Source organism: Phodopus roborovskii, unplaced genomic scaffold, assembly GCF_943737965.1.
Source record: "Phodopus roborovskii unplaced genomic scaffold, PHOROB, whole genome shotgun sequence".
Lineage (NCBI taxonomy): Eukaryota > Metazoa > Chordata > Mammalia > Rodentia > Cricetidae > Phodopus > Phodopus roborovskii.
Genome location: NW_026126578.1, coordinates 1114072 through 1138542, shown reverse-complemented (window position 1 = coordinate 1138542; position 24471 = coordinate 1114072). Strand labels below are relative to the sequence as shown.

General features: G+C 40.3%; 1 protein-coding gene across 2 annotated transcripts; it reads right to left on the bottom strand.

The window, feature by feature from the left end:
* Positions 1–340: 340 nt before the first annotated feature.
* Positions 341–13240, bottom strand: LOC127236208 (histone-lysine N-methyltransferase SETMAR). Of its 2 annotated transcripts, none has more exons than XM_051203741.1 (2): positions 13121–13240; positions 341–1232 (listed from the first exon to the last, which is right to left on the bottom strand). In XM_051203741.1, exons 1-2 carry the CDS (start codon positions 13226–13228, stop codon positions 444–446), a joined length of 897 nt encoding a protein of 298 aa, XP_051059698.1. In that variant the 5' UTR covers positions 13229–13240; the 3' UTR covers positions 341–443. The 2 variants fall into 2 exon arrangements, with proteins under 2 accessions (XP_051059698.1, XP_051059697.1); XM_051203740.1 differs by having other exon boundaries at positions 344–1239; positions 13080–13228.
* Positions 13241–24471: the final 11231 nt, after the last annotated feature.

The following is a 24471-nucleotide window of genomic DNA, read 5'->3' as shown; positions in this document are numbered from 1 at the left end:
CTCCAGTACCAGGTATCTTACCGATTTGCTCTCCATGACCCTTTCCCAACTTCAGCCATCAAGTATAAATTCTGGGTTCGAAGAAGAAATACAAGGATGACACCCAAGGACTCATCATTTCCACTTGTATCCTGATAGTTTGAACATAGTCATTTACCCACATCTAACTATAAAAGCAAGTATTCTGGAGAAAGAGTACAGCTGGACATTTACAGTCTGGGCCACATTCTTGAGTCAAATTTAGGCAGCCTGGCAGAGACAGAGTTGGGCAACTCCTAGTCTTTCTTACAGGGATAAGCAAGCTGCTGACTACAAGGTACACACTTCCCTTGAGGGTAGGTCATTTTCGGGAGAGGAACAAGGTTGCAGATGAGTCCCTTAATACTTGATTCTCTCTGGTTTCAGCCCAAGAGAGGCTGGCAGACAGGTGTCTTCACTAGTTCTTAACTGGTGTCTGGTTTTGCTAAGGGGCAGTACAGTGAACTGTCATAGGGCAGGAAGGTGGCACATGATGGGGCACCACAGTAACAAGTCTTTCTTGGTTGTCCATGATCTGTCCTGTCTTTGTCTTTATTGCTTATTCGATTAAGGAACCTTCCTGAATAGTCATAAGAGAGTTCTTCTCCTGGCAAAATATCTTTGGCTGCAAAAAGTGCCAGCTTAGGCACCATTGAGTCAATTCGGACAGGAATCATCAACAGGTTTGGTTCGCAAGAATGATTCAGGAATCTACCAATATTTCCTATGTAGGTAGGGTCGACAAAAGTTTCCATGACCTGTCCACTATAAATGTGCTCCCTGACGGCAATGATGTAATTTGGGTCATGTGTTGTTTGCAGGTGAATTCTTCTCTGTACTTCAGAGAATCCTAAAATCTCCCCAGCATACTCACAGACGAATCTTCCCTTGGGTATAGATTCCAAGCTCTGAAGTCCCCAGCCCTTCTTATCCGTTTGGAACACCTGGAGATGGAATTGCAGACCATTCTGGACCACCCTGTTTCTGCAGTGGTCACCACACTGGCAGAGGACATTGCATTCAAAAACTGGTTTGGCATACTTTGCTTCCAATCCTATGTCCCTGAGGCACAGATTGTCATCATAGTTATTCTCATGGCGGAGACAGGAGCAAGTGCCAGGGAGACATGGCGTTTGGACACAAGCACACCCAGGAAAGGTTATTTGTGTGGGGTCGATGTCTGCTCCAGGCCCAGCTACATGATCAGGAGTATACTGCAAAGTAAGAGATGCTGGTTAGAGTGGCATCCATGTATTTCATAAGAATGTAACAGAGGTACAGCTTTTGGTGTGGACATTTTCTAATTCCAGCACATATAAAACTATGACAAAACAAACCCATAAAAACACAACACATTGAATCATGACCCAAGAATATCCTTCTCCCACTTAAAGAAGTTAATTTTTAAAGGTTTACTTTGATTTTTACTTATATGAATGTGTGTATATCTATGTGTATTATATGCGTGCCTGTCCCCATGGAGGTCAGAAGAGGACATAGGATCCTCTGGAGTTGACATTACAGGAGGTTATGAGCTGCCAAACAGGAGTGCTAGGAATCAAACTCCGATGCTTTGCAAAAACAGCAAGTTCCCTGAACCACAGAGACCTCTCTCCAGTCCAAAAATCTAACTTACATCACTTTAAAGTTTTGTGGTCTTCCAGGAATAAAAATAACAATAGATTTTTTTTTCTATAATCAGGAATTGAAATCTTTGAAACTCGTTCTGTTTCCTAAAATAGCTGTGGATCTCAGGAACTGAAACTCTATTGTTTATTCTTTGAGAATTGCAAATGTGTATAAGATCAACTGTGATCCTAACCCACACCGTTCCATCCCTCCACAGCCACCTCCCAGCTACATGTCTTCTTTATTTCTTTTTAAAAGCCCATTTAGTGCTGCTCATTCATGCATGGATGTGGGGCCCTCTCCTGGAACATGGGTAACCTGTCAGTTGTCACCCCCCCCCAAGAGAATGAGTCTCCTCCTGTCTGCAGCTGTCACCTGCCAACAGCTCCTAAGTTAGGGGACGTTCTTCAGAAGTTATTTCTCCATCTAGGCTGGAATTTTGGCTGGCTTGATCTTGTGTAAGTCTTCATAGCTAACCACAGCTTCTGTGAATTCGTGAGGGCACTAGCCACATCAGGTCCAGAAGATGGCACTTCATAGCACTCCTCCCCATCCCCCAGCTCTACTCCTCCCCACCCTCCAGCTCTTCCCTGCCTCCTCTTCTGTGATGTTCCCTGAGCCTTGGCAGGCGTGGGAGGATTGATAAAGATGCTCCATTTAGGGTGAGCACTCAATTGCTTATTCTCAAGTACTTTGACCAAAAGCTATTGAATTTGATGCCTGCATGAAGTTCAATATTTTATCCTGAGCTTTCTTCCTCTTTAGCTTTACCTGATAATGTACATACATACACACATATATCATTATAAGTCATTCCAGGGTATTTTTTCTGTGGGGGGGGGTAAAAAATCATAAATGTTAAATCAATCACAGAAATAATTCTAAAATGGAATTTATTAAATAGGTATCAATATATAAATTATAGATGTATCTGATACATGTACAGAAATTCTGGTCTCATTAAATGACAAAGGGATAATCTGAAACAGTTCTTGGTGTTTAAAATGTACCTATATTTTAAAAACATTACATTTACAAAATATGAAAAAGAAAGCCTCAAATCCAAAATCTTTGTAAAAAGCCTACTGTCTTAATTATTTCCTTACAGGTGTTAAGAAGCGCAGTTGTAAACCCTGAAGCTCAAAGTATCTCTTACTACTGGGGACATGGCAGCTGGTGAACTGCTTGCCATACACACAGAATTATCTGACTCTAATCCCTCAGAAGACATGTAGAAAAGAGTCTGATGTGGCAGCACGCATCCGATAGGCTAGCCCTGAAGATGTGGATACTGCAGAATTTCCAGGATTCGCTGGCCAGCCAGTCTAGCTGATCAGTGAGCTCCAGGCTCAGTAAGAGATCTTGCCTCAAAGGGAACAGTGGAGAGCAAGTGAGGACTGCTTGCAGTGTCAATCTCTGGGCTCTACAGCTCTATAGGCAAACACAGGTGCACACACACACACACACACACACACACACACACACACACACACACACACACCCTCTTAAGAACCTAGCAAACTTTATGTACATAAAAATGGTTGCTTACACGGAACTTTATTTTTAGCCTCCTCTTTCCCAAAAGGACATTTAAAAGGTATGGTAATAAACAAAAGGCAAGTGTGAGGTGTGCAGTGGCTTGGGTAAATACCCAAAGGTCTATGTGTTCAAGGCTCACTCCTTAGTCTGTGGTTCTATTGGGAGGTGGTGTGACCTTTAAGAGGTGGAGCCTAGTAGGAGCAAGCCTGTTTATTGGGCACAGCCCTCATAGAGAATATTGGGATCCAGTATTTTCCTGTGTTTATTGTGCTTCTCAGCTGTCATGAACAATTAATTTCCTGTATTACATACTTCCACCTTGATGATCAGCCTAGCCTTAACACAAGGCCAAGAGGCAGGACCAATCAACACTGGACTGATGCCTACCAAGTATGAGCCCAAAGAAACCATTCCCTTATATGTATAGTGCATCCGGTGGGAGTGTGGGGGGGGGTAAGACAAATGTCTGTCTGGCTTGAAACTTCTGGTAATCTTGTCTCACCCTCTAAAGTGCTTGGAGTACCATGCCTCACAACCTTTCAACTTTTTAATCTGATTATCTCAGGTGTTTTGCTACAATAACAGAAAGCCAATTAACCCAGGATGAAAGAAACCTGTGCAACGAGCTTGGACGTATGAAGAGTGAAGCAGAAACAGACGGAACAATTGGCTTCATGTAGCATCACTTAGTTCAAAGAAGGTGTATGATTAGACACAAGTCTTGCACTGTCTTGCTATATCTTGCTATATCAGAAGCAATATTGACTTTTCTAGTACAAATACAAGAAAGAAATTTTTATCATTGTGTCCTTCTACACCATCCTTTTGTAGGAGGCAGTCCCTGGGGGCTGTTTTTATTCTGACCCTTATTAAAGTGGCATGCCACTGTGCCAACAGAGTGCTTCTGCAGGGCAGTACCAGCAGCATGGCTTTTCATTTGGGGGAAGCATTTTACAGGATCTGGAGGGATGCTGGAATTGCCCATCTCTGTTCCCCTGTTAAGAGGGTGTCTCCTGGGCCCATCTTTAGAAAGACATTGAACAGTATGTAGTGACACTCCCTGGGGAGGCTTGCTTGGTGGAGCTGTGCGGGTAAGTGCAGAAGCCTGTTCTTTAAAAAGCACAGGACTGGAGGAGGATTGGCATTCCTGTTGAAAGATTAAGAAGGTGAAGAGTGGGTGTCTGGGGTGGGGGGCAGGCCAGCCTTCTGCTTCAACAGTGATTTGGGGGTAGGGAGTTAAAGAGCTTCCGCTTGCATTGTGTCTTACCGCTTTAGCTGTGTAGGAATGTCCTCTAGGGATGAAGGAACTCTCAAAAAAAGATGCCCTTGTCCATCAAATGCAGTGAGTGCTGTCTTACCCAGAGCCCACTGGCTTTTTAACGATTCAATGTTGAAATGCAAATGGTTATTGAGGCGTTTCAAGAAGTAGCTGTAAAATAAAGATTTTGTGATCTCCTTGTGAAACTTTTCATGGAGAGTATTTTTAAACTGATTTGTTCCTCAAGGAGCATATCCTTTTAAAGTACAGTATTAAGTCACTGAACTATAAAATGATTTTTTTTTCCAAGCACAGCTGACTCCTTTTAAAATAAGTCTGACTTATTGCAGTTTTGTAACCAGGAAAGTATTTTCCTCCCCTAAAAATTAGTTCTGTTTGTTATTTTTTAGTTAAAAAAATTTGAGACTACTTTATTATATTTTATTTATTTTTGCTGTGTTAAAGATTTCACATAGGGCCTCATACATGAAAGGTAAGTGCTCTGCTGTTCAGCTACAGCCCCAATTCATAATTTACTATGAAATATTCTTTTATATACTTTTATATATTTTCCTATCATGTACAAGGAATGTTCTGGATTTGATCTGTAACAATGAGATAGAGAATATAGGTGGCTGGAGAGATGGCTAAGAGGTTAAGAGCACTGGCTGCTCTTCCAGAGATAGAGACACAGACAGAGACAGATTTACAGATAGACAGATAGATGAATATATTTTTTAACTATGGAATAAAAATTCCATAGTTAAAACTGTAGAGTTGGGCAATTTGAGCTCCTTTACAGTTTAGTTACAAATGACAGCAAATTCCAAATTAGCTTCAGATATCTTGAACAGACAATACAGACTTCAAGGTAAATTTCCAGTTTTGCAGGAAGTGTCTCTCTACCCATTGAGTCATTTTACCAGTCTAGAATAAAAAATATGTATGGAATCATTGACCCTGAGGCTAGTGATGATTATAAATCATTTTATCTTCACCTTTCTTCACTTTTCTCCTCCATAAAAGGTTAGAAAAAATATTATAGCAGAAGAAAAGCATTTTACTGATTTAAAAAATAACTATTAGTGAAGAATAATCTTTTGAGGTAGGGAGACAGTTCAATGGTAGAGTTTACATAGGATGTAAAAGGCACTAGATTGGAGGCTCCATATTACCAAAACAAAAACCAAAACACCCAAACCAAAGCAACCCCCCCCAAACCTTTTAAGAACCATGTCTAATTAAATATATTGGCATGTGATTATCTGTCTTTTCAGAGATAATTTAGGTCATCAATCATTAGACATTCTATTCTAATGCTTATGTTCAGCAAACTGTTAAACTTTGATGCTGGGTTGTGTGTTGCAAACTGGGAGGAACCACTTGATCTTAACTGAAGTGGATCCAGTTTGTTCACACTTTACAAAATCTGTTTGTATCCTACTTCCTGTGGACCAAATTCATCCACAAGGATACTTAAATCTGAAGGCTGCTTGCCTCTACAGGACAAGGCCAGAACAAGGCTTTGGTCACAGCAGATGTGCTATTCTCCCAGCTCCTCCTGAAGTCTCTCAACTTTTGATGCAGAGGTTTGGATGAGGGTTCCATATGGTTCCAGAAGCTGACCTGGCTCAACAGAACATCACTGTTCTTTTCAAGTGTTTGGCTTTGGATTGGGGTACAGCCCAGTTGGTGGAGTACTAGTTCAGCATGCAGGAGGCCCTGGGTTCCATCCCCAGGACCACAGAATCCATAGTGGAGGCACACATGCTTGGTGCACCCAGCATACCACAGATGGATGAAAGGGAACAGAAGTTCAAGGTCATCCTTGAATTTTGCCTCAGACAGTTCCTGATCAACTTAGGCTATAAAAGACCCCACCTCAAAAACAGAAACACACCTGAGAACAAGAACAACTAAAGAGGATCAGGAAGCACTTAGTTTGTGGTCAAGCATACCACCTAAGCCAGAACAAAGAAATACAAATCTTGGTTACTGACGCAAAGAAAGAAGTAGGACCTCTCCCCAGAATACTCAGTATCCAGTTTACCACTGAGACAAAACCTCCTGCCTAGTCAAGTACTGGATAGGGAATTGGAGGCGAGAACAGTGCACTACAGCTCTGAGGGGAAGGGTTTCCCCAAAGTGCATGTTGCAGCTTTGAAGAGAGAGGTTTCCCCTATACAAGTGTTACAGCTCTGAAAGGAAAAGAATCATGGCAGTCAGGAGCCTAGCAAAGTCACACTGCACAACAAACATCATACGAGAAATTTATTGGGAGAGACAGAAGAGGGTGATTGTCTCTGTGTGGGCAAGAAGTAACAAGGAACTGAGCAGGAGGCAGGTTTTATATAGTTCTTCTTAGAGGGAAAGTTTTCCAGGGTGCAGATTGGTGGAATTCTAAGGCAAGCTCAGGGATTGGTTGGATTTTGAGCTCAGGCATTGGTAGGTTTTGAACTCAGGAACTGGTGGATTTGGGGTCTCGTGGACTGGTGGTTTTTAAAGCTCTGGGACTGGTAGGTTTTGAACTTAGGAACTGGTGGATTTGGGGTCTCTTGGACTGGTGTTTTTTTTAAAGCTCTGAGACTGGTAGGTTTTGATGGGTTTTCAAAACCAGAGAGGGCTTGGACCTTTTGCTCTACAAACAGGAAGCTCAGTGGTGAGACATTACTAGATATTAGAATCTTGATACAGACAGGTGTGTGATAGCCACTTTTGGACATTTTCAGTATGTGAGGGCTTGAGCCAGTGTGAGAGATGCTCATGTTTCTCATAATCAAGGGAGTCCTGGCTAGTACAGTAGGGTGAAGGCTGGGAATGGTGATAGGAAATGACTAGAAAATGTAGTCAGAGATGTAAATGAACATAAGAACTACCAGGCTTCCAACTGGGTTTAAAGATACTGAAACAAACTATGCAGTAGTTCAGGCAGAAAAATTCACTACTGTGGCCAGGCACACAGGGCCAAGCCACCAGGGCTTCTCAGTGCAGAATGAGGACTGTCTGTGGAGACACATACAGAGCCATGGTGACTCCTGGCAAATGCTTTGCTAAGCTGTAGATCAACAATAAGGACAAGGAAAATACTCATATTGGGGGTGGTTATCACAAACTCCTACTGAGATAATGCTACTAAGGGCCTGGAACTTGTTTAAAAATATTACTTTCCCTTTACTATCTATTCATTCTACTTCACCTATACAGGAAAATATAAGAGAGAATCTAAATGATTACAGTTGGGGCTGGCACGTGAATTTTAGAAAAAATTAAGCAGGCATTGTAGTAGGTGGTTAGAAAAGAACTTCCTAGCTGCAATCATATCCAAACAAAAATCTGATCTGTGACATACTTTCCTATCCTTGGTAACTTAACTCAGTTTGAGTAAGGAGAGTAACAGCTGACCCGGCCCAGACTTCCTTTACTTAACAACAAACATTGCCTTACTGACTGTCTTATGCATATACTGGGATATGAAATCAGCAGAAAAACATAAAGGGCAAGAAGGGGACTTTTACCCTTCTTGCATTGTCATATGCAAGAGGTAGAAATAAATGCAAAATGATAAGTGTGAAATGATTCCTATAAACCACATCCTGGGTAGAGATTCCATTTTTTTTCCACAAAAATACTTAAGAGAAAAAATTATAAATAATAATTATCCAGGAAGCCAGAATAGAAGCAGCATATAGCATGTTAAAAAATAAATAGACATCTCGGCTCCTCTTGTTCATGATGATTTCTTCCTTCTCTGAACTAAGCCAGCATGAACTGACCTGAATGTTGAATTGTGTTAAACGGGTAGGTGTCATCTGTCAAACCCACGTGTCCAAAGGAAAGGTATGAGTTCTAGGGTGTGCCCTGAAGTGTCCTTCTCATCTGTAGTTCTAGACACACAGCAGACACCAGCAGACACCCAGTTTGTTCTGACAGCTTCACTGCAGTCCTTGTCAACCTTCAATTGCAAGTTGGGACCATTCTGATTAGCATTCTGTATCAAAGCCCCAGAAACTCAAGTCTAAGTTTGTATAATACTAGGGTTTTAAACAAGAGCATGACCCTTAAGGAAGTTTTCTGAATCCCAAGGAATACCTAAAGAAGCACTGTGAAAACCTTCCTTCCTTTTTTGGTCGTGTTGAAACCCAGCTACAAGAATCCTTGGACTTGGCCTCCAGCGTCATCGGTTTGTTTTTGCTTCTGACAGCTATTAGGAGACCGTGAGCCAGATAATTCTGGTCAAGGCGCAATTGAGATCTTAAAAATAACGTTTGAAGTTGATCTGAGGGACCTGACAAATGATTAAACCTAACTTAGCTGGAGAAAGCCAATTAGTTTATTTTCTCCTTGGCTTTCAACCCTGAGGTCGTTATGATATGCTGGCTTCTAATGTGAATATTTCAATGTTCCCTTTTTTCTTTCCACAGCACCCCAAAGCAAAGCAGACATAAAGTTATTTTTACTGTGAGTTTTCATGCCTTAATGGTTGTGTGGACCCGTGAAGCCAGGCCTTTTGGCAAGTAAGCTATTTAGATTATTTAGATTTTTTTTTTTTTTTGGTAAGATTCCTTTAATGTATGTGGAACACATAGACGAAAACTAGCTGAAGGTGAGATGGAGTGGAAGTCAGTGGTGAAGCATTTCCATAGCACATGCAGAATTCTGCCCTGCATCCCTAGGATCCATAACATGTACATCCTACACCACTAGTACCACTAGACAACCTGGGAAACTGTGAGGTCTTATGCTGTCAAGAGTGCCTCCCAAAAGACTAATATTCTAAAAACTCCTCCATCTTGTGAATTTGCCTATTTGCCAAACCCTGGATGGTAGACTTTCTTGAAAACTCAACTCTCCATTGCAACCTTTCCTTGCCCATGATTAACTAGCCAATCATGTCAGATTGTGAGGTTGAGCTGTTACCAATGGCATGAGACACAGGTTAAGTAACGCCCCTCCCCCATGTGCTTGCACAGCTGGTATGGGCCACTGTGCACTCTTCTGCAACAGTAAAGTTGCCTGATTGCCTGGCTGAGTTACTTCTACTTTGTTCAGTATCTGATTTTGTGACACTAGGAATATCCTTTTACAACAGTTTCTTTCTCCTGACTTTCATGTACGCTTTCAATGGTTGGTCTAAGGATCAATCATATGACTTCTCTCCTCCGACTTCCTTTTAAAAATAGACAGGTACTTATTTTAATTTTAAAACTATGATTAGAACATCAAACCCCTGAGTTTATGGACACTAATGACTATGAGGATTCTAGAGGAGATACTTATATAAAACCTTTTAACTTTTGATGGTTCAGGGAATCAAACCCAGGAACTTGAGCACAAAGCATTCTGTCACTGAGCTACATTCCTAGCAACATTTTTTTGGAGACAGGGCCTTGCTATGTAGCCTAGGAAGGCCCTTACATGTATGGTTATGTAACAGAAATAAATAAAAGACCCAGACTCATATTGGGGTTCGAACTTCAAGCTTAATATCAGAAAAGCAAAGCAGCTGGATACTAGTTTCTTATCAGCTGAATGGGCTGATCCTGTCTCCCACAAGCTCTCACCAAGCCTCAGACTATATCCTCTCCTCATAGTGGCTGGAGACTGAATGCCTTCTACTGACTACTTGCTCCTGTCTTACATACTTCCCTAATGTTTCTTTTAGACTGATTCACTCTTGTATAGATCTGGGTGGCCCTGGACTCACAGAGATCTATCTACCTCTTAATCCTGAGTCCTGGGATTAAAGATGTATAGCACCACCTCCTAGCTTCTGGCTGCTGGGATTAAAGGCGTGTATCATCACTGCCTGATCACTGTAGCTTGAGGCTGACTTTGCTTTTCTGAATCCTCAGTCAAACTTTAATAAATCATAAATAATGTATCACTACATGGTTCTCTTGCTTTTAACCTCCAGGGTGGTGAGATTACAGACAATTGCTTTCCTAATTAAGTTATTCTTAGTTATGTTTGAATATAAAATAAAGTAGGCTAACAAAGAATTACATTATTCCAACTGTTTTAAAGATTGTTATTAGAGAAGATGGCAAAGAGAAATATAATTTGACTGGAAACTTAATTGCAGAGTTCACAATACACACACACACATACACATAAACACACACGTGCATGTGTGCATGCACACACACACACACACACACACACACACACACTTCATTCAGTGGTACAAACTGTTAAAATCAATTGTAGGATCATTCCACTGTTAGTGCTTTGAGGTTAAGGATTCTTCTGTTCTCTGAATCCTAACAAATCACTGGGTATACATTTAGTTCTTAATGACTATTTATTGAAGTTACTTAAGAATGGAGTATTTTTTCTTTCATATTAGATACTTCTAGGTTAAAATAAAAAACAACCAAATGCTATCTTCTTCAAATGAAGTTATCTTTTAGGCCTCACCTAATACAGAGCCTGACATATGGCAGGCACTCAATGGTTTGATGAATAAAGAAAAACATAGAGGTGTTCTTACCAGACATTCTATTATTTTTTTTTATCTTGAACAAATTTTAAGGGCTCATTGGCACATATAGTGTTATTTACTTGTGTTATTAACAACAAACTGTCAGTGTAAATGCAGACATATATTACTGGCCACAAATCATAATTTGGGAGGAAAGTAACTATTTCTCACATTCAAATCTTGTTTTGCCTTTTGAAATCTGCTATAGAAGTTATTGCTCCAATTGCTGCTCACAAAAACCCTAAAAGGAGGGAAGAGGCAGCCTCAATTTGTACAGATAATAGATGGGGAAAAGGTATACTATTTTGAATTATTTTCCCTTTGAAAACAAAAAGCTCAGGTTTTATGGAGTAACTAAAATGACTAAACCATCATCTAAGTCCAACATCCAAGGGCAAAGTTCTTTCACCAGAATCCTTGTAGGCAACTTTTAGGCCACAGTCAGAGGGGTTGGAGGTTAGAGCAAGGGCTTTGAGGCAGTAACAGTAGTGGACATTCATTGAGTTCTCACAGAGAACTAGAAACATTAATCCCCAAGGCAGCTGTATAGTGAAGTACCATTACTTAAACTCAACACAGAAGGCTTCCAAGGCTTTTCAGAAGGAAATTTACATTTGCCCAAGACCTCTCAGCATGAAGGAGACCTCAGCTAAGTCTCTAAGGGCTGAGATTCATAGCCAGGTATTCTTACATGAGAGACAGTTGAGCCCAAACAGGGAACTGATTTGCTCTGATACCTAATAAGTTCTGAGTACAAGACCAGAGAAAATGGTCTTTCTGAAAAGTCACCCCTCCGCCACACACATTATAGGGAGCTGCCATTTCACAAGAAGACTAAGGCAAAATCCTTGTTAAGGTCATAGAAAAATACTAAATTCTGTTAATTTAAGAAACTTCCCTTCAGACCACTGGCTTGGTTTTTTTTTTTTTTTTTTTTTTTTTCCAAGAGAGAGAATGAACATGAAATTGGGTAGTCATGGAGGTAGATGGGCAAGGATCTGGGGGGGGAGGTTGTAAGAGCAACTTATATAGTATGGTATTCTCAAAGAATAAGTAAATACCAAACAAAAAGGTTAAGAGGACTGCAGTTTCAGTAAACAACCTTGATGAAATTCATTGGGTCTCTCTGTATCTCTCTCTCTCTCTCTCTCACACACACACACACACAAAGTTGAAGGGGGCACTAGCCAGGAAGATGAACACACACACACACACACACACACACACACACACACACAAAGTTGAAGGGGGCACTAGCCAGGAAGATGAACACACACACACACACACACACACACACACACACACACACACACACACAGTTGAAGGGGGCACTAGCCAGGAAGATGAACACACACACACACACAAAGTTGAAGGGGGCACTAGCCAGGAAGATGAACACACACACACACACACACACACACACAAAGTTGAAGGGGGCTCTAGCCAGGAAGATGAAGGATTACTAGGGGTGGGAGAAGGACGAAAGGAGTGTGTGGTGGTGCATATAATCAAAACACATGTGCTGGTGTGAAAATGTCATGGTGAAATGGTGAAACTCACTATTATGTATAATTAATATTTGTGAATGAACATTTTTTAAACGCCATAATAAAACCAAATACCCTGCATATGCTGTTAATACTTAAAAAACAAAATATTAGGAAAAAGAAAAAAAAAAAAAAAAAAAAAAAGAAAGCCTGTGGCTGCAGCCAGCCTGACAACTATTACCACGTGGGGGAGCTATTCGTCTACCTTTCTCGGCTCCTAGGAAAGGTGCCCTAGCGCCCCCTTGGGTTGTGTGCAGCCCTGAACTCCAGCCCAACAAGGAAGAGATCAGCCCAGGCACAGAGATTGTGAGCAGCCCTTTATCGGATCTGAGCAGCTCTCTAGTTCCTCCCCGGGGGGGGGGGGAAGGCTCTTCTCCGCCCCTACCTGGAAGTCGCAGGCTCAGACTAGGGGAACTAAAAGCAGCCCTCTAGTCAACCCCTGTAGGGCAATGAACTCTCAGCACTCTGCAGCCCAGCCCCTGGATGAAGAGCCCAGCCTGGGGGGGGGGGGAGAGGGGGGCAGGAGGAGATAGAAGCCGATCTAGCTCCGCCCCCACATGGAAAAAAGCACTGGCCCCGCCTCCCTAGTCCCGCCTCCACCTGGAAGGGCTTAGGCCTGGGCCCCGCCCTCAGAGGCCACACTCTCACGGGAAAGTTCTCCAGGCCGCGCGCTACATCTTGTTCTACCAGGGCCGCAGATTCCTCCTCAGCTTCTGCTATCCCAGAGGAACGTTTCTCTACAGCTTCCGCAGACATTTACAATCTCACTCCACCTACTAGCCTGAGAGGCTAGGGCCTCCGAGAGGATGCTGGGAGTTGTGGATTACGCGGCCCCACTTTCTCATGGGAGTTGTAGTTTTTATTCCTCACAAGCGGCAGGTGAGGGTGAGTCCTCCTTTAGCATTGATGGTCTGAATCCTGCTGTTTTGAAACAGATGCAAAGCCAGAGAACTTGAAATGTTTTAGTTTTTCTGGAGAACCGTGCGAAGCATGGTCAACTCTTTGAGTTTAGTAGATGTTTGGAGATGCGCCTCCTGAGCTGGGGAAGAAAATATACACCGGAGTATCTACTGATATAAAACTGCTGGAGAAGTTGGGTGACAGGTGGAAGAATTTGTATTAGGGTCCTCTCCTCCTAAGCTGACCTTCTTCTAGCCCAATCATGGGGAAAATTCCAGTTTTTGAGTAGAGATAGCCCCTATTTTCTGAATCTGGTGGAATATTTTAACGTTGCCAAACCCCATATATGTATGTGTATATATACATACATACATACATACATACATATATAATTTTTTTTATCTCCACTGCTTTCTCAGTCTTGATGTCTGAAAAGCTGGAGGCTCAAGGGGGAACACTGAAATGCATTATCCTTGTTATAAAAGATTTATTAGAAGAGACATTAATGCCACAGCCAGCCAGCCAGATTTGTTTTGAGACAAGTCTTAGTATGTTACCCATTCTGGTCTTGAACTCTCCATCCTCCTGAGTATCAGGACTACCTGTATGAGCCACTGCATCTAAACATCTCTGTTGGCCTTATGTTCAATTCTGAATTAGGCAACATTTAAACATATAAAATAGAATAAGCATTTTGATTTTCTGAGCATAATATTGATTTTATAGGAAGAAAAGGGATGGAAGAATAAAAGCAATGAGCAAAAGAAGATTGCTCCTTTCAAAGTACTTTATCCTTATAAGGTTTGGGCAGTAATACAGATCAATAGGTAAATAACTGATTAGTTAGCACCAGAGAAGTGTTTGTGTGTTAAGTTTAAGACAGAGGAATTTTCTTATTTTGGGAATTTTGTTATCTCTGTAATCCTTTAGTTCTCTGAAAGGTCAGATAAACAGCTTAGTTTCTGCTTGATGACAAGTGACTCTATCTTCATTTTTAGTTTGCTTTGTTGTGGTCTTTTGTAAAAAATTAATACAAAGTAGCATTATATACACACACATATATGTATACATGTACAGGTAAACACACGTATACGTATGTGTATGTATGCATGTTTGTGGCCATACATATGTGCATGTGTTTGTGTGTATACTCACACAGTGTGTGAAGGCTGTATATGGAAGACCAAAGTTGACAGTGGGTGTTTTCCTTGATCACTGCTTTATTTGTTGAGTCAGGATTCTTTGCTGAACCGAGAGCTCCTGGCTTCCTGGCTAATCTAGCTAGTCAGTTTGTGTGGTGGAGGTAGGGAAATACCCTTTCTCTGCCCAGGGAGAGATGGGATAGCAGGAAGCTACCACACCTTCTGGGCTTTTACTTTGGTTCTGGAGCTTTGAACACTTGTCCACAAACTCTTGTGTGCCAAGTGCTTTATCCACGAACTCACCTCCCCAGACTCTTACCTCCTGTAATTTGCATTTAACCATGTCCCTTTGTCAGTCTCCTAGCCCTACTCCCACTCCCTAAAATGTGGGAATCACTCAGGATTCTGTGGGGCTTTGTCTCCCTTTTCAACTTCCCTGGACTCATAAGTTATCTTTATTTTGAGTCAGGATTTCAATTTGTTGTGTAGGCGAATCTTCAACATGTAGCCAGGACAGGTACATGGACTTCCTCTACTGACATGGTTTCAGATATGAAGGATTAGGATGATATCTCCAGCCCTGATGTTATAAGTATTGGATGCTTCTACTTTTTTGTCTTACAGGCTTCTCAAGCTGAAAATGACTGGAGCTGATTTATTCTTTTGAAAGCTTTGTTTTATTGAAAGTCTAAGAGGGTATCCAAACAACAGACAGAAGAGTTTCCTTAAATTCCTTCCATTCCCTAGGCCTGTATAATAAGGAGTTAGTAGTGGCCAATTCTTGATTTATATCTTCAGTATTTTTAATTTTCATTGCTTCTTACCCAGATCTACAGTTAAGCAGCAATAACAATAATTAGATACTTGTCTTTAAAATGTAGCAATGTTAATAAGAAAAATTGGGGGTATAGAGAATAATACAGTTTTTTAAATGACTTTAATTGATTAAGCAGGGAATGGGATCCTAGGATTTTATAATTGGGTTTTACACCTAGCCACAGCACAGTTGTTGTTCTTTTGCTACAGTTATAGGAATGAAACTGGAGAAAGGGGGTGAGTGATGGTCCCGCATGGGGGTCTCAAGGTAAGGGACCATAGCAGGTTCCATAGCAGGTGAGGGTGACTGAGGCAGAGGGAATAACACTCCAGGCAGGTAGAGCTTGAATGAGGAGTTTATTTAGAAAGGGGAGTGAGGGGGAAGGGAAGTGACATATAGACACCAGGAACAGAAGAGGAGAGAGTAGAAGTGGAAAACAAAAGAGAAAGCAAAAGAGAGCATAAGTGGGCAGGGGTCTGACTTTTAAAGGGGTCCTTTACACCTGCCTGCAGACTAGTACTCATGGAACCCTGGGCTGACCAGAGTACTGCCTGAGTGCATTCTGCCAGGTGAAAGGGGCAGGCCAGTGTAATGTCTGAATCCTTACAACAGTCATTGGAATAGCCATCATGGGTTTTATCAATCTGTCTGTCTGTTCTATCTATCTGTCTGTCTGTCGATCAGTCAATCAGTCTATCTATCTATCCATCATCTATCTATCTTTCTAGTATTCAGGCTCACAGCACAATCACTGGCCACACTTGGCACTGAGATCAGAAGTAATTTATTGGAGAGCAGCCATAGCCACTAAGAAAGATGCCACATATGCCCTTCCCTAACTACAGGGATTGTAATTAGCTGTTTCCTCAGAAGGACATAGAGTTGTCTCTGAGTTTTTCATCTTCTTAGAAGATGGATCAAATGTAATGATAAAGATTCTTGTTAGTAGGACCCAGATATCTTTTGAGACAGAAGGATGGCCACAAGTTTGAGGCTAACATGGGCTGCAATGTAAAAACCAGTAACAACAAAAGATGATAAAAAATAAAAGAGTAATGCAAATTAGACAGAAAACCATGTTCTTTATCTTAAAATGTATGGTATGTGGGTCATAAAGAAGAATACAGCAAGTGATTGAAATAACCTGAGAATTGCATCTTACAAAATCATGATGCTGTTTTTGTGCCCTTGTGGTAAGATAGCTACTAAATGTTTTCATCAGAATAAACATTTTATATATTGTTCTATTTTATCATTTAAGCTTGGTTTTATGAGATCCATTACTTCTTTTGTTGATCAGACAACAAAAGCATAAAGATTAATTACAGAGTGACTACATTAGCTATAATATTTGGGATTGAATATGCAGATTGTCATAATAACATACTATAATATGTAAAAGTAGGGAATTATGAATTTACTTAACCTGAAACATCATCAACAAGCAGTAAACTTCACTCATAATAAGCACGAATATATTTACTATTAGGTGAATACAAACATCAAGGCTCTGAGAATGGACTTGATCTTCTTATAACTTGATCTTGAAAACCATGGCTTGGAATTATTCTTACATTATTTTCATTTTCACTCCATGTTCTAAGTAGTAAGCATTTTCATAATATCTGAAAAGTTATCATATATAGATAGAACTTGTTTTTCTACATTTTTACTGGGATCCTCTGGTCTACTGTAAAGTGTGCAGTCAACGACTTTTCCAGATATTCTTGAAAGCAAAGATGGGTGTTAACTCAAGTTTTGTCTCTTTGTGTTAATTTAGTCCTAGCTATAGAAGAAATCCATTACACATGTAAGCCAATATTTATGAGTGCTTATAAGATGATTTCAACAGATGCTAAGAGGGAATCCTTACTGTTCAGGATTCTTGTCCAGAAGGAACCTTAACATGTTTTCCACTCTGGTAGTTTCCCAGCTTCTGGACTGGCAGCAAGATAATTCCCAAATCAGTGTCTTCCCATGAATAAGAGGCGTGGAGATCTTATTAGGAAAACATGCATATTCATGCTAGAAAACCTCATCACATACAAAAGTACATACATTTCTGATCACTTTCAGTTTGAGATCATACGTTCCATGCTCACAGATGTTGTTGCTTTCTAGGTAGTCCTGGTAATTAAGACTAACATGACTGAAGCATGTCTCAAGACTTCTGTTCTTTTAGGAAGTGTCTAGAGGAAACAGCCCCCTTTCACCATCTGAGTGTGTTAGCATATTTAAGTCGGCTTCACCTCTGTAAGTAGATGAATCTTTACTCACTGATTTACTTTAGTTCAGGAGGCCTGTGGAGATGCTTTCTGTTCACATTCTTATTCCAAAGGCCTTTCCAAGTGTCTGGCTGTAATGTCCCCATCATTACAGCTTCTATTCATGGTGAGCATTTTGTTTTTAGACAGTGTCTCATGTGTCCCAGGTTGACCTTGAAGTCACTACATAGATAGTCATGGTTGATCTTGAACTTCTACTCCTCTTACCTCTACCTGTTGAGTGCTGGATTATAAGCATGTGACACTATACCTGGCTTATGTGTTGCTGGGTTCCTCTAGCTGTTTTTCATATTACAGCTTGTTTTATACTAGTTAAATATTAAAATAAATGTTTAACACTTGGCACAATATATGCAGTTGCTAACACTTAGACAATAATTATTTTTATAATATCACTTACATGATGGTTTTCCCTTGTTTTTTATGTAGTAAGACAATTCATTTTTTGTTGTTGTTGCTGCTGCATATTATTTTTACTATCTAGTATGGAGTCTTGGAAGATAGGGCTGTTGTCTCCCTCTAGAGCAAAGTATACATTTGTTTGTTGTTCACCACACTGAAAATGCTTTCTCCCTCTGAGGCTTAGGTTTCCTGAATGTGGCCTACTTTCCTTATTACATAACCATAGCTTGAGCAAACATCATCTGCTTCTCTGTCCCCTGGGAGAGAGAGGACTTGGGCAGCCAGGAACATGCTGATCCTTTGGGTATTATAGTCACAAGTAATAAAGTACTTCTTCTCTGAACCAGGAATTATCTTTATTTTGTAAATCCATACAGATTTCCTCCCTTCCCTCTTCCTACCAGGTCTTCTCCATCTCAAATTTATGGTCTCTTTTCCTTTAATTATTATTGTTACACACATAACTAAACATATAAATTAATAAATATTTAAGTACAATCTGCTCAGTTGTTGAGTGTTGCTTGTATGTATATATTTTTAGGGTTGACCACTTGGTATTAGATAACCAACTGGGAGCCTACCTCTAAGGAAAACTGAGTCTCCTTCTTGAAGCAGCCATTAATTAATTAATTAATTAATTAATTAATTATCTGCAGCTCTTTATCCAGGGGGGGGGGACCTTATGAAATTTCCCCCATCCATGTTGGTATGCTAACTGATGCTATAATTACTCAGTTCTTCTTTACCCAACTATATTGTTGAGAACCCTATTTCATGGGTGCCAATTTTCCTGTCATTTATAAAATATTACAGTAGATGGCCTGGTCTTCTGGATCCTACAAATTTTCCAGTCTCACTTCTGCCGTGTTCCCTGAGGTAGAGGGGCTGTACTGTAGATGTATCTATGGAGTATGGACATTCCATAGCCAGGTCTCTTCTCTGATGGGAGATATCATTCTGTAAATAAGTTTCTCTTATTGGTTAATGAATAAAACACTGCTGGCTAATAGGAAAACAAGATAGGCGGGACTAGGAAACAAGGAGGATGCGGAAGTAGTAAGGAGGATATTCAACATGTAGGACTGAGAGAGAACAGAGGTCCGAGCCCTCTCTCAGGTAAGATAAGACCACATGGAAATACTTAGATTGATAGGAATGGTTTAATATTTAAGACAGAGCTAGCGGATAAGAAATGTTAGTAACAGGCTAACAGCTTTCTATCTAATATAGCGTCTCTGTGTGTTATTTGGGGCTGGCGCGGCTGTGGGCCCAGGCCTGCGGGAAAACCTGCTCCTAACAAAATGGCGACGAGATGTGGCTACCAAGAACTTTCACTTAAAACTTAACAAAAGCTTAAAAGGGGGCATTAGAAACACAAGAACAGAGACAAGCAAGGCTTCTGGGTAGCAACATTTTTCTCGGTTGGGTTTTGCTAAATATAAGTAGAGATTTACACGGCTCCTTTAAGGGAGGTTTCCTGACTCAGCGTAAGTGGCAAAAAACCGCAGGGCTAACAATTCAATGGTGTGTATGAGCAGCTGGTTAAAAAAAAAAAAATAGAGTATCTGGGCATTGGTGGCACATGCCTTTAATTCCAGCACTCGGGAAGCAGAAGCAAACGGATCTCTGTGATTTCCAAGTAAACCTGGATGAGTATGGAGTGAATTCCAGGGCAGCCAAAGTTAGACAGAGAAACCCTGTTTCAAAAAATAAAAAAATAAAAGTAGAAGAAATAGTGTAATAAAAAAGCCACATGAAGATGGAAAGCACACAGAGTCTGGATACTGTATGCTATGATATTATCTTTAAATTGCACAGTTGCTAAGGAAGAAATAATTGCTGCAATACACTTGATAAATTAATCCAATTTATATATTTTAAAAATACTTTCACTTCAAAATTTAAGTCTAAGGACAGGTTACTGGGGAAAAGGATTTCTATTTTTGTTTTCACAGAAAATGAAAAAGCTATGGCTTTCTTCCAGACTGACATGGTTTGATCAAGCAAGACCCCCTGAAACAGTGTTCCTGGTGATCCAACATTCAAAACAGTTTAGATAACCAATTGGGAGATCACCCCTAAGGGAAACTGAGTCTCCTTCTTAAAGCAGCCATTAATTAATTAATTAATGACCTGCAGCTCTTTATCCAGGAGTGGGACCTTATGAAATTTCCCCCATCTATGTTGGCATCATTCAGTTCTTCTTTACCCAACTATATTGTTGAGAACCCTATTTCATGGGTGCCAATTTTCCTGTCATTTATAAAATATTACAGTAGATGGCCTGGTCTTCTGGATCCTACAAATTTTCCAGTCTCACTTCTGCCGTGTTCCCTGAGGTAGAGGGGCTGTACTGTAGATGTATCTATGGAGTATGGACATTCCATAGCCAGGTCTCTGCATTTTGACCACTTGTAACTTTCTGTAATGGTCTCTTGTCTGCTGCAAAAGGAAGCTTCTTTAATGAGGGGAGAGGACTCCATTTCACTGTGGATATAAAAGTTAGTGTTAAGAATGCAGTAAGAGATTATACTGATTTGGGAAAGTGGCACTAGGAGGCTCTCCTTTAGGTTCCATGGCCTCACTAGCTATGGAGATTGCTTAGATTTACAGTACATACCAGGTATAGATCCCCTGCTGTTGAGTGAGCCTTAAGTCCAATTAGATGGCTTTTGGCTACCTTCAAGATATAAGTGCTACTATTGTACCCTTGAGGATTTCTTGCCATGCTGGCAGCATTGCTGTAATTCATGAGTATCACAGCTGGGTAGGACTACTGATTGCTTTTCCCCTTGGCAACTTGCCTAACAACCTCTGGTACTATGAAAGCTACTCCTTAGGGATGAGGCTTTGAGGTTACAGTTAGCTTGATTCCTTTAAGTTCTGTGTTCAAAGTGTGTGGTGTCTTCAGCAATAGGGACTCACCTTCAAATTCAGTGAGGCAACCAAGGGCAATGACAATAGGTTATTGTTTTGTGAGTTGCTTGGACTCCTCTGACCGATAACTCTGTGGTGTTTTGAATGATAAGAAACCTTATAGGCTTACATATTTGAATCCTTTATTGTCAGCTGGTGGAACTGTTTGGAAAAGATTAAGAGGTGTGGCTTTGTTGGAGGAGGTGTGTTACTGGGGTAGGTTTTGAAGTTTCAAAAGTCCATGATTCCTAGTGAATTTCTGTCTTCCCTGTGCTTGTGGATGAAGATGTGAGATCTCAGCTTTTGCCCCAGTGCCATGCCTACCTGCTTGCTTCTGTGTTTCCCATCATGATGGTCATAGAATCTAACCCTCTGGACCCAAGAGCCCCATATTAAAAGCTTTCTTTTATACGTTGCCTTGGTCATGAAGTCTTTTCACATTAGAAAATCAGCTAAAATAAACTCAAAGGAAGGTTTCTCATGCCTGGTACTGGGAATTGTGTTGGTCTATGGCTCTTGATGGGGAGCATTAACATAGGCAGTATTCTGTAAAATATAGGTGTAAGAAAGGACTTTCTGAACAGACTCCATTTGCCCAGAAATTGAGGCCAGCTTGACAAGCTGGATCTCATATAGTGGGGGAGAATCTTTGCCAGTTATATATCCGATAGAGGATTAATATCTAGAATACACAAAGAACTCAAGAAACCAAGAGTCAAGAAAATAAGTGACCTAATTAAAAAATGGACTATGGGTATGAACAGAGGGTTCTCAAAATAAGAAATAAAAATGGTTAAGAAATATCTTAGAAAATGTTCAACTTTTTTACTAGTAGGGGAATGCAAATTAAAATTACTTTAAGAGCTCATCTTACCTCAGTCAGAATGCCTAAGAACAAGAAAACAGTTGCTAACAAATGTTGAAGAGGATATAGGGAAAGGGGGATTTTCATCCTCTTGGTAGGATTGTAAACCGTTGAAGCTACTCTGGAAACCAGTGTGGAAAATTATCCAAAAAAAAAAAAAAAAAAAAAAAAAAAAAAAAAAACCAAACAAACAAAACAACTAGAATTAAATCTACCATATGATCTGGCTATACCATTCCTCAGAGTATGCCCAAACATCTCCACATCCTACTCCACAGATACTTGCTCAGCCATGTTTATTGCTGCTCTATTCACAAAAGCCAGCAAATGGAAACAGCCTAAATGTCTTCTATTAACTATTGAATGATGCAAATGTGGAACATGTATGTTATGGAATACTACTCAGCTGTAAAGAAAAATGAAATCATGAATTTTGCAGGTAAATAGATGGAACTTAGTGAGGTAACTTAGGTCCAGAAAGACAAATGCTGTATGTTTTCTCTGAGTCATGGGTCCTAGCTCTGAAGCTTTAAGTGTTGAGTATGTAACCTCGTATAACCACAGAAACAAGGAAAGCAACAAGGGACCCTGATGGGGGAAGAGCAAAGAAAGAACTGAAAGACTTTGACTGAGGAGGGCAGATAGAAGGCACTATTGAGAGAGAGAAAGGGACATGGATAAACAACACCAAGGATGTGTGAGAAAGCCATAGGAAACGACACTGTTATGTTTAACTAAGATTACAAGTAAGATATTTAAATTTCCCTGTGTATCCAAGGCTTTCTTTGTGATGTTAGGCAAGCATTTCCTAGGTGAGCTACATCCCCAACTCCTTCTACCACACTTTCTTTTCTTTCTTTCTTTCTTTTTTTTTTTGCTACAATTTACTTATTTTTTGTTTACTTATGAATTTATTGTCTATGTGATGTATGGGTGTGAGCACATGTCTGTGAGTGTGCACATGCTGGCTAGGTTCAAGTGGAGGTCAGAGGTCAACATCAGGTGTGTTCTTCTGTTGATCACCCCCTTATTTTTTGACCCTGGAACTAACCATTTTGGCTAGACTGACTGGCCAGAAAGTTTCTAGGACGTTCCTTTCTCTACACCTAGTTCAGAGGTTGCCTTTCCTCTGGTTGTTTTGGAAAAGGCAAAGAATTAGAATTTAGGAAATTAAAAAGTATACACATTAAAAAAAATCTTACTTGAAAATACACGGATTTACTTAGTGAAGATCATTATATAACTTAAGGGATGTCCTTCCAAAGGTCTGTGCCCTTGGGCTTTGAAAATATAACGGAGTTAATTAGTCTGCCATGAAGGTAGCCTTGATCTCACTGCTGAATATTCCAGGCTTAGCGCCTCACAGCTGCCAACCATCCATTAAGCTGCAGAGGTGTTTGCACTGTGGCATTTAACTGGCTTTACTGTAATCTGCTAATGGTGAGCAACCTTAGAAGGCTGAAGAGTGTAAACCTATTGCATATATGGCTATGTCTCTCTTGGGGGTTTCAAAGTGCTGAGAAAAGTCACCAATTTATGAGTAGCTGTCAAAATGTTTTTAGCCCTGTTTTCTTTATCTGCTTGGCCTTTGTTGTTATTTTTAAAAGAAATTGGAGGCAGAGCACTGGTCCACACTGATATCACTCAGCCAGAATATGTGGCTTCTTTAACCCAGGACTCAGAATGGAAGGTTGGAGGCGGTTAGTTTTGTGGGAAATTGAACTTTCTTTTCTTTTTCAGAGTTATTATTTATTTGTTTGTTTGTTTACTTATTTATTTTTCCTGAACTTTCTTTGTAACAGTGGGAGCAGTCTTTCAGTGTCACTCTAGTCTGAATTCTTTCCCTCCTCTGCTGTCTGTTATAATTACACCCCTGTCTTGTGCATGACCTATCACTTCACATGGCTCTACACCAGCCTCCCCCCATCTTCATTGAGCCACACATTTCAATTTACAGGCATCGTCTTTTTTTTTTCTTTTTTGTCAAGTATTTTCAAACACATTTTCTTTAGTGAAATTTCAGTTTTGAAAGGTTCCATTTCATGTTTTGGAATTCACCCACAAGCTCAACTTAGAATTATAATTTGCTTTTATCCAGAGCTTAGAAATTACACGGTTGATGTCATAGGAAAGTACTCCAACTGAAGATAAAATATGTAAGCTTAAAAAAAATTACTAAGCAAATTAGGAACATATTTTCTCCCCCAAAACAAAGCTTTCATTTTGAGTTGGTGAGCTAAACAGGAAATTTAGGTTGTGCTTTTTTGGAAACCCTGATTTGTAGGCTTGTAGGCTTTTGTAGCTAAGATTTTTGCCATAGTGTTATCTGGCAGTACCTGTTCAGGTGGTATAGCCAGTTTTACCACTGTTCTGGCATTCAGTCCAGCCATCTGCTGCTCAATGTTGGCATTCAAACATTAAAAAGCAAAAAGCCAAGTACAGAATGAGCCAACTTAGTGGTGACAGCTGGCAGAGGAAAAAACATCATCATGTTTGACACTGTTTTTTGGAAGAAAGTCTGAGGCAAATCACATTCTATACATTAATTCCCCATATAGAGTACAGGTGCTTATGTGTTTGTTGAACTTTTAATTCATCAGTCATTCATCTTATTTCTACTTATTGGATGGTGTCATCTAAGACACCTTCCTAGGACACACAGCAGCATCCAT

Bases quoted from the DNA above. Each gene is read 5' to 3' on its own strand.
- LOC127236208 (XM_051203740.1), bottom strand. From the start codon at position 13,228: ATGTCTGCGGAAGCTGTAGAGAAACGTTCCTCTGGGATAGCAGAAGCT. The intron at 1,240-13,079 runs CTTCCAGGTGGA...AGCATCTCTTAC, and splicing joins GCGGGGCCCAGGCCTAAGCC to TTTGCAGTATACTCCTGATC.